The following is a 24322-nucleotide window of genomic DNA, read 5'->3' as shown; positions in this document are numbered from 1 at the left end:
TTAGTATCAGGCAAGAGCCTATATGTGCAATGATGGATTTTGCAGAACCGTAGGACTCTAGAGTTGGAAGGGATCCGGAGGATCATATGATCCATATTCATAGACTGAGGATCTGAGTGCAGATTCTGACCTCCCCCCCCCGCCCCACAAAAAAACCTTATGCACCCATTCATCCCAGCTCACTGAAAAACATTCTGTACATACCAACCTCCAGGCACCCTCCTGTCCCAAGAAGAAGGGCAGCTGAGTGGTACATCGGCAGCGGGAGGTAGATGATATCCTTAGGAGTGACCCCGCACATGCGAAACATATGGGACACTTTGAGCAGCTTCGACTGGGTGATGATAGCCGCTTTCGGCATCCCTTGAGGCAGGCAGAAATTAAAAAGAAGGAAGATTATCCGAAATGACTCCATCAAGCGAGAAACAACAATTTGCAGGGGTCATATTTCTATCTGTCCCTGTCCCCCCAATATAACGCTATCCACATTCTCAACCACAAAATAGCAAAGGGCAGACACAGAAAAGGAATTCTTTTTCTACCAGCTTTTAGATCCGCCTATAGCCTATTTTGTTGTCTCGTCTTGACTATCAATAGGACTTGGACAGCCCCACCCTTTGACAGAGTCTATTTTATTCCATGTACAGTGCCGGATTTAGGGTGGTGCAGGCGCTTCCCACACAGAGGGCGCCAAGCGGGGGGAGAGGGGGCACACAAAATTGAGAGGATCCATAATTGAGAAGATCCATTTGGGGGTGTCAATTCTGGGCTCACACAGGGCACCATATTATGAAAGATGATCAAAGTCCACTGCTGCCGGACTTTGGACCTGATGTGCACTGGCGGAAGAGGAGGGTGGGGGGAGCGCACCACGCCCAGCAGTGCGATCCCGGTGGTGTGCCATCGTGGCTGGATCCCCCCCCACGCTGGGCGCCACGCCCCCACAGGCGGCACACCACACCCCCAGGATGCGCACCATGCCCCTGAGACGTGTGGCAGCCATGCCCCCGCCTGCTCTCTGCTCCCCGGTGCTGGAGCATGAAGCTCCGCCACTGCTGATGTGACCTGATGAGATCTTGTGCTGTCTCAATCCTGAGTCAACATAAATTTGGTCCGGGACCTGAGACTGGTCGGAGTGGTTCCACAGGAATAAAGCACAACATCCCTGATTGTGTACACTGTCTATTGCAATTCCGCCTTTAAGTTATAGCAGAAGTGTCGTGACTGGGGGAGTGCCAGGAACCCTTCTTCTGCAAATGCCCCTAGTCACAGTCTTCCCCGCTGTTGTGAAATGGATTGCATATGCTAAGTCTTTCTAAATTTCCATTGACACAGATAAATGAGCTATGGGGATTTTATGCAGCTCTGTGTGCTCTTTTGTCCTCTTTATAGATGTTGTGCCATTGGCCAGCCTACTGGTGACGGTCTCACAGCCAAAACGGCCTGACACTTGCATGGCAATGGAGGCTGTGTGGACTGAATCAGAGATACCATATTGGCCTAAATATAAGCCACACCCGAATATAAGCCACACCTTTAAAATTCAAGGGGGGGAGGGGGAAAAGACAATACCCGAATACAAGCCACTCCCTTAAAATTCTGCAGGCAGTCACACCCGTTCTGTTTTACTGTATGTCTGTTTAAGCAGTGATACCGTAAAAGCCCATTTTTGTAAGGTCGCAAATTTAAGCTGCGCTTGAACTTTTCACGGTCAGAATTTGGAAAAATAAGTGCAGCTTATATTCGGGTCAATACGGTATATCTAAAGTTGTTTTACACATGCCCGGCAGTGGCTCTCTGAGGTCTCAGGCAGGGATCTACACTGAGATCCACTTTGGGCTGGATCAAAGTGATGTGCATCCCCTTGATGGTTGAGCTATGGCCCCTCCTGAATGGGCAAACCCCATCCGTCCTCAAAAGTGCCCAGGAGGAGGGCAGATGGGAAACAAGATATTTCCAGGCACGCAAGCCAAGTTTCCCCTCCCCTTGCTCCCTCACCCACCTCTTTGACGCTCTCCTCCTCACCTGTGGTCCCAGAGGTGTAAATATACAGGGATGATGACTGAGGGGTCACTTTGGCTCTGAAGGAAATGGGCACAGGCTCGGCTGAGCTGGATTGGATCTGCCCCAGCAAAGCTTCCACGCCCTCGGTTGGGGAGTCTTCGCTCAGGAAGAAAACCCAGACTCCTTCTTTCTTTAGAGCAGGAAGGACATCCTCAATGGCAGCCTTGAAATCTTCAAGAGAGCATGAAAAGAGGTGAGATTGGCCCTTGATTGGCCCTTGATTCTGGAAATCCTGCTAGACAGTAAGGCAGCCTGCCCAGATTCTGCAATAAAGAATGGTTTTGTTTGCTTATGAATAAGCAGAATTGCAGTTGTATACCAGACAGTAGCATTTGGGACAGGAGTGTGCATTAGTTTTGGAACCCGTTTGGTTTAATTTTCATTTGTTGCTATGAGTGATGAAAGGATACTTCAGTATTTTTCAGCAACAAAAAGTACCCATTTGTTCTTGCTCAGATTTAAATGCTTTCATGGGATGGGCCGATTTTTATTCTCCAGTGGCAGCCTTAGAGCAGATGATGGTGATGCTGCTGTTAATTATTATTTGCAGAATGAACTGGACCACCTTTCACGATGTTTTGGACTACGACTCCCATCGTTCTTGGCCGTTCTGGCTGGGTTTAATGGAAGTCCAAGGCTGGGTACACATTACTGCTTACTCCAGCTCCAACACACAATCCCACCACTGGTGTTTGAAGCCCAGAGCACATGACATTGGCTACAATCCATTGGTTTCCTGTAGCTTCTTGAGAAATACCCCTGTTTGAGGCAGTTTCCCTCAAACTAACTTCCATCCGATTTGAAATTAGAAGGTGTGGCTAAGCTGAGGTGTGTACATCCAGGCAGCTATTGAGCATGTGCAGATGCACTGGAGTTCAGCACAGGGAAACAATTCAGGTAATGAGCCTCAGGTGATAACACCCTCACCCCCTTCTCTGGTGTGTGAACAGCAACATACAAAAGCTACATGAAAATGTACCAGTAGTGGCGGTGGAATGATTTTCCTGCATTTCAAACCACTAATGTGTACATAGGCCAAGGATTCTAGAGGGCACCAGGTTGGGGAAAGTCTGTCTTGGACACTCTGTTGCCAGAGGGAACTCAATTTTTTAAACTGGTGGTCCCAGCTGGAATTGTCTTGTGGGGGTCAGCTTTTAATTCTTTTATTACAGGGATGCCCTGGAACAATGCAACCATTTCGAGAGAGACAGAGCAGCAGCTGTCAGGAGCAGCCACCGAAATACCTCTGCCAGCGGAACCGCAGCAACAAAAATCTGCTTAGTCAGGGAAGGATTCAATGAACACAAATGCAATAATGAAACCAATGCACAGCTAACAAATGGATTTCCCTGTTCCTAGGCACTAAAAGTGTGTTTCTTTTTAAAAAGTGAAATTAATTGGGATGAGAGGCAGAGTATTTTCGGTTGTGTACACGTTATATCTTTAAAGCACATTCAAAGCACCCGCCCCCAAAGAATTCTCCTAACTGTAGTTCACCTTTCACAGAGTTACAATTTCCATCAACCCTTAACCAACTACAGTGCCCTGAATTCTTTGAAGGGGGAGATGTGTGTCAAATGTGCTTTAAAGGTATAGTGTTTATGCAGCCTGAATCCACCTAAATTTCCAGGTATCTGCTAGAATCCCCCTGACAAAATATTGACAGTCTGGAGGCACCCTTAAAAAATCATGTTTGTTTGTGTGTTTTTTTAAAAGGATGCTGTACAAATATATAATTTGCTAACACCTGAGGGAGCGGCAAGGCAAACGTAATATCAGATAGGGAGGAGTGAGGCAAAGTGGAAGAGTAATTCAACTTTCACCTTCAAAAGGCTGTACATGTGTCATTTGAGAAGTGAAAGCAAGAGGAAAACAGTGCTTAGGGCACAGCAGAAAAACCTGCACCCACTCCTGTTGAAAATATGTATTATTTATTTCTTAAATTTGCATCCTGCCTTTCCATCAAACAGATGGGCAAGGTTGTGCCTGTTTTCAGGTCCGCCTATGATTGTGTAACCTTTGGTGTAGTTTTTGGCACGTACAAATTCAGAATATTTGAGGTTACCGCATGGTCACCGGTCAAACTGGTTTTGCAGATGTTCCTAGGAAAATGGGGAACTACCCCACAGAACTGTGGGTGCAACTGCTAATATAAATGTCTGCCTTTTATTGGATAATGCCTAGGATACTCAAAACAGATTCTCCACCATCGCTCCCCCTCCCAGCTGTTTTCAAAACAGAAAGATTAAGTGCATGAAAAGATGGGAGGAAGGGGTGCTTATTCGTATATCTCTGCACAACTGTGAATTTTGCCCGTAAAAAGAAAAAGACCGATGAATGAAATAGCCTAGACCAGCTTATACTGTATTATGGTATAGTTAATTTCCATCTCAGGGGAGCAGCTGCATTTAGGAACTAGGGCTCTTTTGCACAAATCCAAAGATGTGAGTTCATAAGAATATAAGAAGAATCCTTGTTCTAGCTCCTGCTGAGAGCACAATGACAGAGACTCCTTCCTGAGAGGAAGGAAGGGCTCTTTATTGACGCCAAGAAGACTAACAAGCTCAGCAACAGGGAATGAGTCAGAGCGGTTGCTATGCTCAGGCTAGATGAAAACAAAAGCGAGGCTAGCCAGGCTGGTAGCAAGATCCAAGAGTCCAAGATCAGGGCTTGGAGTTCAGAAAAGCTGTCCCAACAGATTGGGATGCTACCTGCCAAACCTTTAAAGACAAGGCCAAGCAAACATAGCTGTGAGAGTCTCATGCCTGGCGAGACTGATTCAGGGAGGATGCATCAGCTCCCAGTGGTGGAAGCACTTCCAGGGCCTGAGCAAACAGGCTGAACCCTCCCATTCGGATCCTGGTTCCTCCACCCCAGCAGTGGGCTGGCACCTTCCATGGATTCCATTGCTGTGTTCTGCTCCCTGGGAGGGAAGAGAAAAGATGGGGTCCTGCATCTGCAGCTAGGGCAGCCACCTCCAAGAGACAGAAGTACAGTGGTATCTTGGTTTAAGAACAGCTTGGTTTATGAACAACTTGGACTAAGAACGCTGCAAACCTGGAAGCAGGTGTTTTGGTTTGTGAACTTTGTCTTGGATTAAGAACATGTTCCGCTTCCTGTTGAGTGTGTTCCGCTTGTAAATTGAGTCCCCCACTGCTATGGGAAAGCACGCCTTGGTTTAAGAATGTTTTGGTTTAAGAATGGACTTCCGGAATGGATTAAGTTCGTAAACCAAGGTACCACTGTACCATCCTCTGTTCCCAGGTCTCAGCCTCACCTAGGGTTGCCATATTCCCAAAAGTGAAAATCCGGACAAAGCTGTTGAGCTTTTTTGTTTGTTTGATGTCTCCTCCCAAAAATTAACTTTGGGGGCTTTGGGGGGAAAATCCAGACGTATGGCAGCCATAACCCCACTCCATGTCTCCCTCCTATTCCCCTTCCTGGACTTTCTCAGCCTTCCTGTCTAGTGACAGTAATGGAGAGCCAATTGACGTTCCCAATCCGAGGTCTCTCTGTTGGGCACACCTCCAGAAAGGTCATAAATGTAAAGCATGCGTAAGCGTTTCTGGTACAGATCTTGCTGGAAGCGAAATAGGGAGGAGGATTCTGATTAGATCAGGATGTGTGCGAGAGCAGCTCTGTGAATATGCTTGCAAATAAAGTTTAATTGAACTGATAACCAAATCCCCGTGCTTGCTGGACTGTTGGCTGCTAACAATCATTATATTCTGAGCCTGTTAATGCCTCAGAACTCATGGCATTTTATTTTTATTTTATTTGCTGCTTTCATATCCCACCTTTACTCCAAAGAGTTCCAGGTGGTGTACGGGTTTCTTCCCCTTTCCTCATTTAATCCCCCAAGCAACCCTGTAAGGTAGGTCAGGCTGAGAGGCAGTGACTGGCTCAAGGTCGCTCAGTGAGCTTCATGGTGGAGTGGGGACTTGAACTCTGGTTTCCCAGGCCCTAGTCCAGCACTCTAACCACTACACCATGCTGGCTGTCCTATTGGGTCAGGCCAATAGCCAATTTGGCCCAGTGTCCTGCTGTCTCGGTGGCCAGCTGAAGCTCAAGAAGCAGGACCTGAACACAACGGCAGTCTCCTCACTTGTGATTCCTAGCAGAGGCCGACTGCCTCCGACAGTAAGAAGGAGAACATAGGCATCATGACTAGGAGTCCCTGAAAACAGAGGAAACCAGCTACCCCTTCCCGCCCCCATGCACTCTCCCTGCCTCCCCTGACCTTGTTATCAAGCTATTGATGTTGAGTCAGGATTAGTGTGCTGGTCTAAAGGGGAAGAGTCTCTTCCTCTCTGCTTCAGAGAAACAATTGTTTGTACACAAGAGTGTTTACTTTGGCTCTGGTGCCATGGATTAAAATCTCACCTGGTCCAGATTCATTGACCTGGGGAGAGTCAGACACTCTTGACATCCAGGCATCATTTGTAAGATACCATTTTATTCCGGGGAAAAGTGTGATACCCTGTCATTTGGACTTTCTTCTTGTTACATATTAGACAGGCAGGTCTTTGTTGTCTTATTGGTGCCAAATGAAGACCTTCCTCTTTCTAGAAGCCTTCCAAATTATCCCAGCCTGCATCCGTATTGGATCGATTTAAATTGTGGGTTCCCTCTCCCCCCTGAAATGGTTCTTTAATGTTTGTACTGTTTTTTAGATATGGAATGTTTCATAATTTCTTTATTTTTTAACCTTCATTTTTTTATTTGTTGCATAATGGCATATTTTATTATAACCCGCTTTGGCCCTTTGTGGGTGATACGGAAAGGGGGGGTGCCTTCCTTCACCCTTTCGCCGGTCACCAGAGGGTCCGAGGCGATGACCTCAAGGGCACCCAGCCCTACATTGACCCCTCAGCCCCCACACCGTTACACAAGCACTACACTCTACCCCAAGCTCCATAAATAAAGTGCCTTTCCCTTTCCTACATGGGCGAAATAAGCCCAAACTCTTAAGCCTCTTTCTCGCTCCATCTTTACTGTGGGTAGACCATATCAAACTGTATCCTCCATTCGTTACAATGGCTGCATTCTACCCAATCAGAACCATGCATTCGCCTTGCAGGGCTAGCTCAGCGAGCTCCTGCACGCCTCATTCAACCTCTTGACAAGCTGCTGACGGCTCCCGCTGGGAGAACAATGGAACCCAAACTCGTGAACTCATAAAAGTGTCAAATCTTGCATCAATGTACCTTATCTATTTTGTTTCCGACTTCAATCATCAATATAAAATGAACTGAAACGGACTAAAAATCCTTAAAATTTGTATAAAATCAACCACAACTCCGATTTTCTCGCTTTTGGTGCTGATTGACTCAGCCTCTTCAGGACTTCATGACATCCCCTGCCTCCATAATCCCTTGAGCAAGGTGTCATGTACTCAGGAAGACCCTAATCCGGTCGAATCGCTCTGTCCAGCCTTTCCTCCGGGCAATGCCAGGTGGCAGACTTTACATACTTGGACTATTGTCTTCTCATCACCGGTACTCAGGAAGTGCTTATCTGCGCATATCTCCAGCTCTGCATATTCCCCCCTCCCTCCTCCGTATGTTAATCCGGTGTAACCCAACCTCTCTTTAATGTATTCATGATGTAACTATGATGTATTTTGCACTGTATTATGGGACATGGAGGGAAGTTTCAAAAGCTCATGTCACCCCTTTCCCGCTGTTCAATCTCGCCTTGAACCTGTTGCGCAATAAACTTGGATCTTCTGCAACTTGCTCCTGTCTCCGGCTGAGCTCATTTTCCTCCGCAGGGACCCACGGACTTAGTCTGACGAGCTGGGTGGCAGAGCAGCCTCGCACCCAGATTTTTCCGTAACAGTGGGGAAAGGCAGGTGAGAAATCAAATCAATCCATAATAACACTGACACAGCTTGCCTAGTTGTTGTTGCAAAGGAGCAATTCAGGTGGGAATGGCAAAGCACCCTCAGTTTTGCCTGGCCATTTACACTGATGTCATCACAGAAACCATTGGAGTCGACAATGTAATATTACTCCCGCTGGATATTTGTTCTCTCTTCCCTCCTTTCCTTTCCCTCAAACATCAGCAGCTATTGCTGTTATTTTCTTCTTGGAACACTGCTTCACTAAACTAACCCGTTTTTGGGAGGTCACACTGAAGGCAGTCCAACAAGGAAAACACACACCCTGCGTGGTGAAGACTCAGAGATGCTTTGCTTTCTTTTAGGGCTAAAGCAACTGAAATAATGACTACTTACTCAAGGAATGCTTTCTCCAGCTCTTTTCCCTTTGCACTCTGCCTAATTTCTCTCATACACCCATGCTCAAAGAAAGATTGTTACTTGTACTAGCTGAGAAAAATTGATTTCTTTTCAACTTAAGAGATTTATTATCCCATACCCTCCAACATTTTTCCGATGAAAATAGGGACATCCTATTCCATATCCTCCAACATTCCTCCGATGAAAATAGGAACGTCATAAGAGAAAGCGGGATATTCCAGGATCAAATCAGAAACCAGGATGGCTTCTGTAAATCCAGGACTGTCCCTGGAAAATAGGGACACTTGGACGTTCTGTTATCCATGTGCCAAAATGCCAAACAACAGCGCTTCAAGGAGGAAGAAAATGGCTTTTAAAGTAAAGCTTTTCCTTTAATAAAAAAAAGGTAATGGAAACCATGCCACAGTCAGGGAAAGGTAAAACTATTAGCCAATAGCAACTGAAAGTTTGCATCAAGAGCAATGCCTCACTTGAACAGGCAAAGATCCTGCATTCTCCAAACTAAAGGGAAGTAACTAAACCCCAAAACCTTGATCTGGGGAGGGGAAGGTGTCCAGAGCTGGCCACTGGCTAATAAGACAGTGGATTCATCAACAAAGGGTGTGATCTCAAAGTAAGCCATACTCAGAGTAGATCCCCTTAAACGAATGGCCACTTAAACAAATATGCCATTTTCCCAATCAAGCTTTGCATTTGTGTCAGGTACAACCCAGAATCCCCCTTCTCTTTTCCCTTGGAGAAGCCAAACTCTGAGGGGTGCCTGCATTGAGAACTCTGCTGGGCATTAACTCTGCTGATCAGACTTGCTAAAGCACCTGAGTGGAGATCAGTAGTCAAAGTTCAAGCGCTTGTCCACAATGTGGATTTGCGCCAGCCTGTCTCCTCATTAAAGTCAGGGCATCTGATTGACATCACTGTCTCAGATCTCCCCTCCTTTAAATGTAGTTGTTGTTTTCTTCCCTTGGAAAGTCTGAAACTGCTCAGGTGCAGAGGAGCTCAGACAACACAGAGATTGTGCTATTTTGTCAGGGGTGGAAAAAGACATATCAAACCTCTTTTAAAACGGGGGGGGGGGGGAGAGACAGTTCAAGAGAATTCCCCAAAATTCTTTCCATTGTGACTATATGGCCTGACAAGTGCAGCACAAACAGGCTTTCAGTTGCCCCCGGGGTGTAAATACACAAGGGGTACCTTTACCTTTACCTTCACCTTTTTAACTCACCTGGAGTTGTCAGTAGCACTTTGGCCTTGCAGGAGCTGAGGGCATGCAAGAGAGACTTGGCTCGGATGTTATAGTTGATACACGCCATGACACTGCCAATCTTCTCCAGTCCCATCCAGACCCAGAGATAGGCAGGGACGTTCTTGAGGAAAACAGCCACCGTTTCCCCTTCTTCCAGCCCCACGTGGTCCCGGAGCACTCTGGCCAGCTGACTGCTGCGCCTGTCGATATCTCGGTAGGAATAGGTTTCGTCTCCAAAGAGGACCAGGGGCTTCTCTGGGTGCTTCTGGACTTTGGCCAAGAAGAAGTCCAGTAAGGTGATGGGAGGTTTGCGGCTGAGACACCTGTGGCATTTGTATCCTGTATGAAGGGCGGTGAAGAAGAAAACCAAGTCCAGCCAAAGGTAGGGGAAGAAAACATTCCCCAGGAGGAGCAGAAGGATCAGGAGCCCTATCGCAATTGTGTAGAAGTCCAGCATGGCTGGGATCTCACCTCAAAAGACCCAGAGCCCTGCAAGCCGCAGGCACACACTAGCTCCTACAGCCTCCGTCTGAGCCGTGCTGAATGGAAGGCAAAAGCGTATTGAGCAACAAGTGAATGAGACGAGGTTTCCAACCCTCCCCTCCCATCTGTCCCTGCAGGCTGATTCGAGAAAACTCTTGGCTCTCAGACAGAAAACTTTGACTTGCACAAGATAGCTCTTGAGAGCCCCCACCCTTTGCCGCCTCCCTCCCCTATCTGCAACACTGGCATTCGCTTGCAGCTGGAGGCAGGTCCCAAGCACAGTTCTGAGTCTTCCTCGCGAGTTGACCCCAGTCCACTCTAAGAGAGGCAAAGTTCACATTTCCAAAGCGCTGGAGGAAATTGGCAATTGCCTGAGCTGCTTGCTTTTTTTTTTCTTTTTCTTTTTAATGAAAAGGCCTTGCAGAATAGATTATTTCCGCTGTCCCCAAAAGCAGCCTTGCTGAGGAGAAAAGGAACAGGAACAGAAGGAAGTTCTTTGGAAGCTTGGCAGCTCCATGCCTAGAGGAGTTCAGATCCACCAGGGCATGAGCAAGTTGTGTGTCCATCTCTCTGCATTTCTGTGCAGATGAACAAACCTGATGTTACAACTTGAGGTGCAACAGAGCCATTGCACTTCTTATTTCTGCCGTTTTGCTGAGATGTTCAAAAATCTTCACAGGGCTAAACAGAGCTTTGGGTCCTTCCCCATGCTCCTGTTTTTGAGAATTCATCGTCGCAGTCCTCTCCAACCTCTGCCACCAGAAGCAGTCCCTGCAGCGGCAACTCCTAGGGACCGAGGGGTCTTTGGACCCCCACCCCAATAAAATATTTGAGCCCCTCCCAAGTTGATGGACATTGCCATTCAAATGGTATGTGTGCACCATGTGTGCACCATGTGTGCACCATGTGAGTGATTATGTGGGCGGGGTTTGCCTCCCCCCCAAAATATTTATTCAAGTTGGCACCCCTGGCTGAGGCAGGGAGAGACCAGGGGCAGTGCAACCGCCAAACCAAGAAGGCGCACTCCTACCGCCACCAGCAGTGGCAGCGCCAGCAGCCATGTGCCTCCTGGGCTCTGTCCACCCTCCGTGTGGGCTCAGTGCGCCCCCCCCCCACAGCTGCCCAGTCCTCCGGGAGGGGGAACAACACTTGCCCCGCCCTGGAAGCCAACAACCCACGCTACACCACTGCCTTGGGCAAAAAACAACCACAAAACTTTTAAGAGGGGAAAAACCTATAAAGGGGCTGAACTTTCACCCCGAAGTAAATCAACGTGGTCATCAGAGGTAGGGGGAGAGAAATAGGTGGAAGGGAGGAATGGGAAGCACGTGAGTGATTTCCTGAAGAAGCAGCAGTCTGCATTACAACACACTGATGCATGTCCCACTTACACAGATTTTTATCCTCAGGAGATGCTGTATATCTGACTGGTCCACTGATTCTACACTCTGACTACTGTTATAAAGGGAGCTGCAACAAAAAAGAATTGAGATTTGCTGCAGGCTTGTTTTCTGGAAGGGGTGGCGTTTTTTGTTTGTTTGCAAATTAACCTTCAACATATTCAAAAGTGGGTCCCTAAATCTCAGTGTGAACCTTGTCCCCCTCTTCAAAATATTTACACACACACACAAAGTGAATACAGTGGTACCTCAGGTTAAGATCTTAATTCGTTCTGGAGGTCTGTTCTTAACCTGAAACTGTTCTTAACCTGAGGTACCGCTTTTGCTAATGGGGCCTCCCACTGCCACCACGCCGCTGGCACACGATTTCTGTTCTCATCCTGAAGCAAAGTTCTTAACCCGAGGTACTATTTCTGCATTAGCGGAGTCTATAACCTGAAGCGTCTGTAACCCGAGGTACCACTGTACTAAAATGGCACCCTTGATACCAAATTGTTGGTCACCTGGACCTGCAGTCCAATCTTTGCTGCTCTCTCATAAACTGTGTGAGTGACCTTACAGAGGTCTCCATCTGAAAGACATCCCTGTTTCAAAGGCATGACAGATGCTTGCTGCTAGCGGAGCTTCCAGGTGACCCGCTTACTGCTTACCTGCATTCATCCCGATTTGTTTGTGGGGAGGTTAGCTGAAGTTGCTTCCAAATAAGTGTGATTACTTATTGACCGGTGTATCTTCAACCACTTTCCTTATCATAAAAGTCCTATCTCTGAGGGAAGTTTGGTTTGTTGACCAAGCACTTCCAATGAACTGCAGTTGTGCAACCTGAATTTCCTGATATGAAGTGGTGTTTTTTTCTGGAGGCGACACAGGGGGACGCATACCCCTAAAAATTTTGTGAATCTAAGTTTGGCCTCATTGAGGAGCAGTATTTCAATATGAGTAGGAAAATCTGGGATGGGGTGGCCAAACAAGCCATGATTAAAGATGGGTGCTGCTGGGCTCACACATAACACCAAGCCATAGTTAAAACAAACCAGAGTTTGCAATCCAGTAACAAACTAGGGCTTCAGATAATGGTTTATTGACATTAATTGTTGGCCTGTGGGTGAGGCTCACACATAACACTAAGGGTGCATGGGGAATATTTCACTAGTTTCCTTGTTTATAACACTAGTGCTTCTGTCCTGTTCTGTAACATTCTTTTCACATTGCAGTACCTGCTGCATTATGGAACTGTGGCTTTCTGACGAATATGCCAGCATATTGTTTCATTCACACACATGACACAACAATGAATATAATTGGACAAATGTTGCTACTCCCCTACCTTTTCCATGCATGCGGGCTTCTATCCCCCCATGACTTACCCATGAGAATGGCAGGAAACAGCTGTATTTAGGTGTGTGTGCTTTACATAGTGTGTACACAACCCAAACCTGGCAAGGATCCCCACAATGAAAACACTTGCCAGAATGATTTTCCCCAAGCAAAAACGGTTATTGTGGCCCCAAACCACCCTTAGAATTGGGATGATCAGCCAGGAGACTGAAGGAACGTTGCTTCAAGGCTGATTGGCTTGATTCAGTAGTAAATATATAAAACTTGTCTTCTCTTGTACGTTTTTATTAATTGCATGGGGATGTTTATCCTAATGCTATAGAGCAAAGAACATGCTTTAGGGTTTAACCACTTTTGAGCGTTTTGGGGCAGGCAGGGGGAACACTGGCCAAAAGCCAGGAGGATAACAGAAGCCCAAGGAAAAGATACAGCATGTTTGGGAGAACTAGCCAAGCCTGCAACGCTGATCTTTATCACCCACAAACACAACCCCATTAAGATCTTAATGTTCCATTTCACTCTGAGATTTTGCTTGAGGTTTTCTTCATGCCTTTGGATTCTTAGCCTGTTGCGCGGTAGAAACGAAGAGCCTTCACTCAGGAATGTAGGTCAGGCGTGCTATACAAGACAAAGAGTCCTGTGTGTTTGATTCCCCTGGCGGTCCATACTGAATGGGATGGGGCCGGGCACAAAGGCAGTTCTATCATTTACCTTGGGAAGACAAGAATGATTTGCGCGCTGGCTCTGGGCAGCTTGGGAACAGAGCCCAGTCATATCAGGGGAAGGGTGCTCAGATTCAGTTTTGAGGCCAGAGGCAAGCCAAGATTACAAGTTACAAGGATTAAGTTATTGTTTCAGTAGAAGCAGCCAGTAAAAATAAAGGCATTCACTTGGTGGCAGAAGTGAAGGCTCCAGGAGGGATTAAGCTAGCTGATTTATTTGCCTTCCCTCCCACTCATGGTGCATGCTGCTGTCTGCATCGTGGCAGAGAGTATGAAAGCATCATACACACACACACACTTTCTGTTTTACACTTTAGAATATTCATTTAAACAACCTTAAAATGACTTCCCTTCTTCTCTTTCCATGGTTCATTTTGCATATTATAAACCCCTACATATTTTACATAAGCTAAACCATTCAGTATTCCATTATTACACCCATCAAAACTTGTTTAGACCCCCCATATATTTAATTAACATCTTCCAATATTCTTTTGAGGTATGTTCTTCTTGTTCTCCTATTCTATATGTTAGGTCTGCAAGCTGCGCATATTCCATCAGTTTAAGCTGCCATTCTTCTTTAGTTGGGACCTCGCTCGTTTTCCAAAGGCATCCCTTATTATAGGAGCCTCCATCTTACCCCAAAACATGCTTGGATTTTTTTGCAGCGCTTATTCCAAACAATAGCAAGGCAGGGTATTTGTCAGGATTCCACAACCAGCAGAGGGTCCACCACCCCAACTCATTTTATATAAAGAATCCAAGAAAGGTGATGGTTATTTAATTGATAAGAGTGCCATCAGAGTACCAGAGGACAGGATTCTTTCCTCTTCCAGATTGGGAGGCCGCCTGAGGGTATAGTGCCGGAGTCCCCACTCCCCACCAAAAAATGCTGGAGCCAGCACCGTTTGGGTTTTCTTCTTTCTCACACCAGCATCTGCAGAGTGTGTAAACCAGGCGTCTTCTTTCTATGAGTTTGGCAGCAATGAGGGCGGAAGTAGGCTAGAAAAGGAACTAGTGCCAATGCCCAATTAGTGCCTCAGACAGCTTTTGTTTGCTGGAGGCCTGAGAATGAACAGGGCATGGAAGCAGCTATTGCAGGAGAGCAGCGGGGGGTAGGAATGGGCAAGGGTCATAGCAGAAAAACAGGTTCAAAGCAGGACATAGCCTGCAATTATCACACCACTGTGGCTGCCCTTATTACGTCACACATCAAAGGGTGGAGAGATTTAGTACTGGGTAAAATAGGACAAAATGCAACCAGGAGATGTCAAAGGCGAAGTCAAAAGGCCACTTAAAATTGTGTCACATGTTGCACCCACTTCTCTTGTTTCCTGTAAAAAGGAAGAGGTCTTATTCAGTTCAATAACCACCTATCTCTGTACCAAATGACTTTAAAATTCCAGAAAGCAAGCAAGGTCTCTCACTTCTGTCCCCTGTATGATGAAAGCAAGTAGCATTAATATTAATCTAACTCATATCTTATTTGTAATACGTGATTTATACTGTATAGTTTATGCTCATTGAAATTAATGGAGATGACTAATTAGGTCCATCAATGTTAAGGAACCTACTCTAAGTAGAACTTAGTTGAAGCCAGCCCACTGTTCTTTTTCTTCCTCTTTCCCATTATAATTATAAATGCCCTGAAAAATGAGCTGAATTTTAGGGCAACAATGATTGGACCAGCACAGCTACAAACAAAACAAACAAACAAACAAACAAACAAACAAACCAGGATGCCCTGCTCTTTGTAATGTAAATTTTACATAGTGTAAAATTGTTTAAAGGTGGTGGGTAGTTTTTTAGACGTAACTGCATGCAAGTTAAATAAGCTGAAGGCTGGGAGGTCTAAGTCGTCCATTTAAGTATCCTGGCTTTGCTGCAACTTGGGGAGTGTTTTGTACGTAGTGTATTTGGCTGGAAAATAATCCAAACCACTCGACTACATTACAAGGTTGTTGTAAATGTGTCTTAGCCTCAACCTGATTAGGAACTTGCAATACTGACATTGGGCTAGGTTGCCATCAGGCACGAGCTCCTCTCTCCTAACTTCAGTTTCCCCAACATATAGCATGGGGATGCTTGGAATTTGCATCTGGTGGGTTAATTTCTAAAACTGTTAGAAAACGCCACCAAATGCATGCATTCCACACATTTAAGTGTCCAGAGTTAAAAAGAGCAGAAGCGTTTCTCTTGACTACTACCTTGCTAGTGCCCAATCGGAGCTAATGAATGTAAAAATCCTGCTTGGAAGGGATACACTAACGCTGCTCCGGAAGACATAGTCTTCGAGGAGAACCCGGAAATTGTCTAAAAGACAATGATGCCCCTCTATATTTCTCCCCCTTATTTGCTACGGATTTGACCGGCGAACACATAGACTTTTAAAAAGGAGAAGAGTGATACTTCCCCTGCTTGACACCAGGACTTCCGGAATACTTTTTGACTCCCTTTTTACTCTTTGCTAGCGGGGCGGAAACGGCATCGATCTGCCCGCAAGTAAAATAAGTCAGAATCCGAGACCCCACACTGTTTCCAGCTCACTGCGTGGGGAGGGAATGTGGCAGACAGTGACTTTACAACAACCCTGCAGTGTAGTCTCGTTATCACGAGATTGTGTGTATGCTATGTGCGCCTATAGCAACATCACCCTGCACTGCAGAATTTGGCAGGTTGCGCGGGAGGAGGGGGGAAATTGGGGGGCGTTTTACGACGGCCCTGTAACTAATCCAGCGCTAATAGCGGAGATGGGGCTTCAGCCGAGAGGAAATGCCGCCTTATTTAGAGATAAAGTAAGGCGGTGCAAGCCAAATGATGCACCACCAGGACTAAGCCCCATCAGCCCCAAGTAAGGCGGCCAGGGCTTGCCAGCTGCTGGGACCCACGGGAGGGGAGAGAGAGTGCCCCTGGGCGCGGATCCTACTCACTAGTTCCCCCCCAGGTCGGCCATGGTGAGAAGGGGCCGCCGGCTTGACCCAGCCGGGCTCTCCTTCTGTTCTTAGTGGTCAGCGGTGGCCTGAGCTGCCGGCCCTCCAACCTGGACAGGGATCCCCGCGCCGCTTTCGCTGGACCGCAGGCCCACTGCGCGCTATCCCGAGTTTCAGGGGATTGCCAACGGGTAGGGCATGGAAGTGCGGAAAGTACGGGCAGAGAGATCGCCACGCCGCTTTCCGTTCTCTTCCTTTCTGCGTCTACGCTGGGCTTCCGCCAGGCGGAGCACCGCCGCTCCCTTTGCGCACCCCCGAATGAGCGCAGCCAAGCCTAGGTACTCTAAACCGTAGGACTGCAGAACGTAACACTAATGTCTCGCAACAAATGAAACTTGGGTCTGTAGAAAACGCAACCTGAAAAATGAGACGTTGCACATGCTTTTGTAAACCAATAAATCTTTAATGAAAATATATTTAAAATCAAATCGTAGGATTGCAGAGTTGGAATCCTACGGCCCTCTAGCCCAACCCCCTGCAATGCAAGAACATGCAGGTGGATTGAACCCCGCCGTTATCAGCCATTGAGTTCAATCGGCTTTCTTGCAGAAGCGCTGTGCTTTTCCCCGCAGCCACAGGGCTCGTGTGCCTCTAGATTTTCTCTCTCTATGGGCGGCGCAGAAGCGGTGGGAGGAAAGGGACGTGCGCGGAAGGAGGCCGCGGGGAGGGAAGCCAGGAAGCAGCGGAGGCGGCACGGCCAGTCCTGGCGGGAGACCGAGACGGCAGGTGAGAGGGGCCCCGCCTCCAACCCGGGCGCAAGCCACGCCCACTTGGCCTTTGCCCCGCCCCTCCCTCCCTCCGCTCCCAAGTATCCTGTGCATCGTTCGGCTCCCAGGTAGCGGACAGGAGCCCGGACTCCTGGGTCTGATCCGAATAGGAGAGCCCAGATTTTGGGGCAGGTGGAGAGGCAGGACTCAGGGCACACGAGGAAGGCGAAGGCGCCTCTGAGCATGGACAGAGCGCATTTCGCCACCTATTAACCTTTGCACACCTGGAGGGAGGCGGGGCTTCTGCATGTGCTGCGTTCTGGCCGGATTTGAAGCCCAGCAGCTCCCGATTTCTTTCCTCGGGTGGGTGGGGAGAATTCATTGCTGCTGGTGGAGCTATCCGGGTGTCAAAGCTCCTGGGCTCAGAGGTGTTTTGTTGCCCTGGGAAATGATTCCCGGTGAAAGGAGAGTGGAAGCGCCCAGCTGCAACTTCCAGAGAAAAGCATTTTCTTCCTGTCGAGTCAGGACCTTTCAACTGGGTCCCAGACCCCCTGGATCCATTCCCCTGCCTATCATTGGGAGCTCCTGGTGGTCGGATGCACAAGTTGTATCTCTCTTTCTGTGTAGGATCAAGTGGTTTATCTCCCTGTTTCTCAAAAGAGAAAAAAATAGTAGAGGTGCAGTCATTTTAATTTTAATTTTTTTTCCATGGATTCTCCTCCATTAGAGAAATTTGGAAGGCAATCTGGCTGTCTTGCATTGTCAGCCACTCTCCCACTCTGCAGCACCTGAAACCAGCTGTACCTTCTATTACGATTTCTGCTCTGCCTTTTTGGTGAAACGCTGCTTTAAAACCCCGGCACATCTCACTTTTGTAAAATAGCTCTGTGCGTGAATCTGTAACATTCTTGTTACCTGCTATTTCAAAACAAACTGCATTGCTTTTGTAAAATAGCTCTGTGCGTGAATCTGTAACATTCTTGTTACCTGCTATTTCAAAACAAACTGCATTGCGTATTGACACTGACTTACTTGATCAAACTATCAAATCCACCACTTGTTTGGATGGCTTGCTCCACTTGTCCCAGGTGTGTTGCTGGTTGGGGTGCATTTCCCTGAGCTCCTTAGAGGGCAGTCTGGGTTATACGCACTGCACTCCGTGTCCTAGTGTGTGCTGTTGCTATTTTGCCCCAGGCTTTCCCCATTCTCTGTGGCAGCCCTCAAGTTGTGGAATTCCCTTCCCACAGAGGTGCGCCTGGCTTCTTCGATGTACAGCTGTCACCAAATACCAAAGGCCTTCGACGCCTCAGATGGGTGTTTTCAGGGCCCACCCTTCTGAATTAAATACGTTTACACTGTTTGTTTTTTAATAATTTTTAAATTTGGTTTTACAAGTTTATTCACACAAATAACGTTATTACAAATATTAGAATTTTGCACAAGATTCTTCTGAATCCCAAAACTTCCCTCCTCCCCTCCACAGGTTCTTAAATAACTTTTTAACTGCATATAACAATTCCATCTAATTTGCCATCCTCCATTATATCCAAAGTCTATGTATCATTGCAGGAGTTATTTAAAGCCTGCTAAAGTTCAAGTGTTTACTGTGGTCTTTCTGATTTTCCCGGTTAATCTTGCCATCTCAGCATGATCCAATAATTTCTTTTGTCAGTCCGCCCTAGTAGGTATCTTATCGTCTTTCCATCTCTGGGCAAGCACCATCCTTGCAGCTGTCGTAGCGTACATAAACGGTCTTTTCAGTTTTTTCAGTATCTCTGCACCTACAATTCCTAATAGAAAGGCTTCTGGTTTTTTAACAAAGGTTATTTTAAACATTTTTTTTCAATTCATTGTATATCATTTCCCAGAATTCCTTTATCACTTTGCAGTTCCACCATATAGGATAAAAAGTGCCTTCCTTTTCCTTACACTTCCAACAAACATTTGAACTATACATTTTTGCTAATTTATTTTGGGTTAAATACCAGCAAGCGTGTACACTGGGGGTTTTTTAATTCTGGGGGAGGGCAGGAAATAACAACAATTCATAATAATGTTGTGTTTCAGGCTTTGTACGAGAAGAGTCTGCTGTTTGACTGTCCCGCGTGGGATGCACGCTGCTCCCCGGAAGGATCTCGATCTCCGGCTACCCCGGTGAGGGATGCGGGACAGCATGGCTGAAGCCGTCCATTACATCCACCTCCAGAACTTCAGCAAGTCCCTCCTGGAGACGCTGAACGGGCAGCGCCTGGGCGGGCATTTCTGCGACGTGACAGTGCACATCCAGGAGGCCACGCTGCGTGCTCACCGCTGTGTCTTGGCCGCCGGCAGCCCCTTCTTCCACGACAAGCTGCTGCTGGGCTACTCGGAGATTGAGGTCCCGCCTGTGGTCCCCAGCCAGGTGGTCCGCCAGCTGGTGGAGTTCATGTACAGTGGCTCCCTGGTGGTGGCCCAGTCAGAAGCGCTGCAGATCCTCACGGCTGCCTCCATCCTGCAGATCAAGACGGTCATTGACGAATGCACTCAGATCATCTCTCAAAGCCGCAGCCCCAAGCCTCCCACTGCCCCGCCAACGGTGCCCCTCTCCCTTCCCAGGGTCCTCCCGGCAAAGCCCCAAGAACAGCCGCCCAAGGAGGCCCTTGGCAGCGTCTCGCGTACCGGGGACCTCGACGCTTCCCACCTGGAGCCCCCCAAACTGCTCTGCGCTTCAGAGGTGCGCTACAAGCTGCGCGACCTCCTCTCCTCCTCCCAGCACAGGGAGGCGAGGGCGGCAGCCTGCGAGGGGGGCATAAGCGATGGGGAAGCGGGGGGCCCGTACCTCCACCCCGCCGAGGCCACGCCCAGCTGCCACAGCCGCAAGCAGCGCCAGCCGGTGAGGCTTCAGCTGTCCGAGACGATGCCTGTCATCATCAAGGACGAGGAGGAGGGTGTTGGTGGGGAAGGCCGGGAGGGGGTGGTGGTGGAAGAAAGGGAGGCCAAGCTTAGCTGCTTCCCTGAGTGTGGCGGGAGCGGAAGTTTCCCTGCCGGCTTCAGTGACGAGGCGGAAGCAAAGGATTCTGGGAGTGCCGGCGGGGCCAGCAGGAAGGAGAGCCTCCACTTGGATTACGCCACTGCCGAGGGCCAGGACTTCTTTGGGAACCAGGATGTATTTTCGGAGTCCTTCATCCCATCCTGGCAGGGGGAGGAAAGCGGCGAAGAGGTGGCAGCTTCCGCCGCGCGGGACAGGGAGAAGTTCCACTCGGACTGCAGCTTGGAGGCTTCCAACCTGAGGAGCTTGGCGGGAGAGTTCAAACAGGACTTGGGCGGGCCCTCTGGTGCCGCCGCAGCCTTCCCGCCCCGCAGCAATAGCAGCAGCGGGGGCTTGACTTTCGTCTCCTCTCTGGGCATCCAACGGGAGCTCAAGGCGGAGGTCAGCAGTGCCAGCACGGCCACCAGCACCACCAGCATCTTCCAGTTCCACATGCCCCAGCCGGCTGCGGTGGCTCAGGGCTTTTACAGTATCCAGGCACAGCCGCCGCCGCAGCAGCAGCAGCAAGACGCCGGTGCCAGCAACATGGTGCAGCTCAGCCCCGGGGCCATGGTCACAGGTCCCCTGCACGGCGCTGGAGAGCAGCAGAGCCAACAGCCTGGCCCCTCGCGCTGCTCAGAGCCCTCCTACCAGTGTAGCCACTGCCAGAAAACCTTCAGTTCCCGCAAAAACTACACCAAGCACATGTTCATCCATTCTGGTAATGGGCACCATGAGGTGGGGCTTCCTGGGAGGGTGTTGCTGGGGGTACGGTGGGGGCGAGGAACCCTTTTTCATCTAGAGGGGAGTATTCCCTTCCAGGAGAAACCTTCCAGGGGTTGGTTGGTTGGGCCAGAGGCCACTGTGAGTGGAGCCATGAATCCAAATTGCACTTTGTACAGTAGGCTAGCTTGTACACACACCTGGCCCTCTCTGTTCTCCACCCAGGGCAAGCCAGAGGCAATAGGATTCAAAGACACATGCCAAACCCAAGGTTGCAGAAATACAATATTCAGGGGAACAGCCTTAAGGAGGGAGGCAGCCTCTTCCTGCCCAAAAGCTCAGAGAGGACTGAGTAGGCTCAGTGGCCACGGAACACTAACTGTTGGGAGTCTGGGATAAGTAGAAAATGGGAAGGTGTGTCACTGGAATCCTGAACAGCAACCATCCATGCTGCAACATTTCGTTGCAGGCCTGGCTTGCAATATCTATGTACCCAAGAGAGATAAATACAGACCTACACTTAGATGCCAGGTATAAATTCAAAGTGAGGCCATCTTACAATGTTTGGGCAATTTGATTCATTAATAATAATAATAATAATAATTTATTTATTGTATCCTGCCCATCTGAATGGATTGTCCCAGCCACTCTGGGAGGATTCCAACATAATACATAAGATACACAATAGAACATCACATATTAAAATCTTCCAGATACAGGCACGGCTGGATTTAGGATCAACAACAAATTGTCACTGTTTTTTGTGTTGAATATTTGCTATATGGTAATTTATGGACCGTGGGACGCGGGTGGCGCTGTGAGTAAAACCTCAGCGCCTAGGACTTGCCGATCGGATGGTCAGCGGTTCGAATCCCTGTGGCGGGGTGCACTCCCGTCGTTCGGTCCCAGCGCCTGCCAACCTAGCAGTTCGAAAGCACCTCCGGGTGCAAGTAGATAAATAGGGACCGCTTACCAGCGGGAAGGTAAACGGCGTTCCGTGTGCTGCGCTGGCTCGCCAGATGCAGCTTGTCACGCTGGCCACGTGACCCGGAAGTGTCTGCGGACAGCGCTGGCTCCCGGCCTATACAGTGAGATGAGCGCACAACCCTAGAGTCTGTCAAGACTGGCCCGTACGGGCAGGGGTACCTTTACCTTTACCTTTAATTTATGGACCTAGTAGTTATCTAAAGCCATTTGCCACTGTTGCTGTATGTAGGTATTATTCGTTATTTTATCATATTTTTGAAATGTACATCCAGGTGTTTTTTCCTTTAAATTTTTTTGGGGGCCCCAAGAGAGTGGGGCCCTAAGCTATAGCTTGTTTAGCTTATATGTAAATCCAGCACTGGGCTGCCTTCAGATGTCTTCTAAGTCAGATAGTTGTTCATTTCCTTGACATTTAACCGGAGGGCATTCCACAGGGCATGCCACCGTCGAGAAGGCCCTCCTGGTTCCCTGTAACTTCACTTCTTGCAATGAGGGAACTGCCAAAGGCTCTCGATGCTGGACCTCAGGGTCCTGGCTGAGCGATGGGGGTGGAGACACTCCTTCAGGTATATCAGGACCAAAGCCGTTTAGGGCATCATCCCTTAAGGAGGGATGTCCCCCTCGGTCCAGCGCCACGGGGCAGTTTCTGGGTTCCAGCATTGGGGGTTCTGTGTCCTCTCGGCTGACCCGCTGTGCTTTTCCCTCCCTGCGACAGGCGAGAAGCCCCACCAGTGCAGCATCTGCTGGCGCTCCTTCTCCCTGCGGGACTACCTGCTTAAGCACATGGTGACGCACACGGGGGTCCGGGCCTTCCAGTGCTCCATCTGCTGCAAGCGCTTCACCCAGAAGAGCTCGCTCAACGTCCACATGCGCACACACCGCCCAGAGCGCTTCCAGTGCTGCATCTGCAACAAGTACTTCTCCCACCGCACGCTGCTGGAGCGCCACATGACCACCCACACCGCCTGGAAGGGCGGGCAGACCGACGCCCCTGGAGTCATTGGGGTGGCCGCGGCTGCCACTGACTGGAAAGAGAAGCCGAGCATCGCCACCGCCGCCTCCTCTGCCGCCGAGGGGACTATTGCCGTCACCGCCGCGGCGTGGAAAGCGGGGGAACCGTCCGCTGAGACGGCCATTGCTGTGTGGAAAGCGGGGGATCCGGTCCCTGGGGAAGGCAGTATGGGGGCCTGGAAAGGGGAAGTGTCTGGCGAAGGACCGGCTGCGGCCTGGAAAGGGGACCCGGCTTCAGAGGCAGCCATGCAGCCTCACACAGCCTAAGGCTTTTTCTCCCCAGGCTCCATTTATGAATTTTTCTTTTGTCCAGCAGTTGCTGTTGACTGTGGCTCCAGCATCTTGAGAACTAAAAAGGCTGTCCAACATAAGATGTAGCTTTCTCCTACTGACAGGGGCAGCCATGTGCATGAGCCAGGCTGTGAATTTTCAAGGGGAGAGTCTCAGCGTTGTCGTCGCGTCATTAGGCCGCAGCGTCGACCGCCTGTAAAGGTTGCTGGTGGCAGGAACATGGCTGAATTTGCACTGATGCTGTCCATGCCATTCCTGGCCCGTAGCTCAGTGGCAGAGCCCATCCTTAGCATGAAAGGAAGGGCAGAGCTCCAATTGCTGGCAACTCCAGCCACAAAGAGCAGAACTGGGAAAGACCTTTGCCAATGAGTAGACCAGGGATGGGAAAACCTGTGGTCCTCCAGGTGTTGGAACTCGCAGTGACTGACAGTCCCAGCCAGGATGTCCTTTGGTCAGGGATGATGAGAGGTGGGAGAATAAATTTTGCTATTATGGGCAGATGTGTTGGGAGTCCCGCAACACATTTGGAGTGCCACAGGTTCCCTGTCCCTGGGGTATATTGTACTGGGCTCATTGGGCCGGTGATGTGATTTACTGCAAGGCCGCTTAAGAAGAGGAGGAGGAGGAGGAGTTTGGATTTGATATCCTGCTTTATCACTACCCTAAGGAGTCTCAAAGCAGCTAACATTCTCCTTTCCCTTCCTCCCCCACAAGAAACACTCTGTGAGGTGAGTGAGGCTGAGAGACTTCAGAGAAGTGTGACTAGCCCAAGGTCACCCAGCAGCTGCATGTGGAGGAGCAGGGAAGCGAACCTAGTTCACCAGATTATGAGTCCACTGCTCTTAAACACTACACCACACTGGCTTAACAGCTCGATATTTAGCCCCAATAACTAAATGCCTGTGGTCAAAGGCAGGATGCCAGGGAATACCAGCAAAAGAAGCCTTGCTTGTGAGCATCCCAGAGGCATTTGGCTGGTGACAGCAGAAAGGTAGATGCTAGATGGATCACTGGCCTGATCCAACTTGGCTGTTCTTATAAAAAGATCAGCCACAATAAATGAGAAACACATTTTTTATTTTTATTTTTGTTTG

The 24322-nt window shown here is 48.8% G+C and overlaps 2 protein-coding genes across 4 annotated transcripts in view; one reads left to right on the top strand and one right to left on the bottom strand.

Annotated features, from left to right (window-relative positions):
- Positions 1–10144, bottom strand: part of LOC309355440 (long-chain fatty acid transport protein 2-like) — a 30254-nt gene extending 20110 nt beyond the window's left edge. The window contains exons 1-3 of one of the 2 annotated variants that reach the window (XM_081886295.1): positions 9549–10141; positions 2026–2235; positions 205–363 (exon numbers count right to left, since the gene is read on the bottom strand). In XM_081886295.1, the coding sequence (XP_081742421.1) occupies positions 205–363; positions 2026–2235; positions 9549–10026 (847 nt within the window). In that variant the 5' untranslated portion in view covers positions 10027–10141. Of the gene's footprint in view, positions 1–204; positions 364–2025; positions 2236–9548 lie in introns of both variants that reach the window. The other variant, XM_081886296.1, reaches the window with a different exon arrangement.
- A 6991-nt stretch (positions 10145–17135) lies between these two features.
- Positions 17136–23729, top strand: ZBTB45 (zinc finger and BTB domain containing 45). 2 transcript variants are annotated; one of them, XM_081886273.1, is made up of 3 exons: positions 17136–17228; positions 19277–20937; positions 22642–23729. In XM_081886273.1, exons 2-3 carry the CDS (start codon positions 19371–19373, stop codon positions 23202–23204), a joined length of 2130 nt encoding a protein of 709 aa, XP_081742399.1. In that variant the 5' UTR covers positions 17136–17228; positions 19277–19370; the 3' UTR covers positions 23205–23729. The 2 variants fall into 2 exon arrangements, with proteins under 2 accessions (XP_081742399.1, XP_081742400.1); XM_081886274.1 differs by lacking the exon at positions 17136–17228 and adding an exon at positions 17344–17572.
- The last annotated feature ends 593 nt before the right edge of the window (positions 23730–24322 follow it).

This window comes from Podarcis melisellensis, assembly GCF_964234715.1.
Source record: "Podarcis melisellensis genome assembly, chromosome: 13".
In the NCBI taxonomy this organism is placed as follows: Eukaryota; Metazoa; Chordata; class Lepidosauria; order Squamata; family Lacertidae; genus Podarcis; species Podarcis melisellensis.
This window is presented reverse-complemented; position numbering and strand designations above follow the sequence as displayed.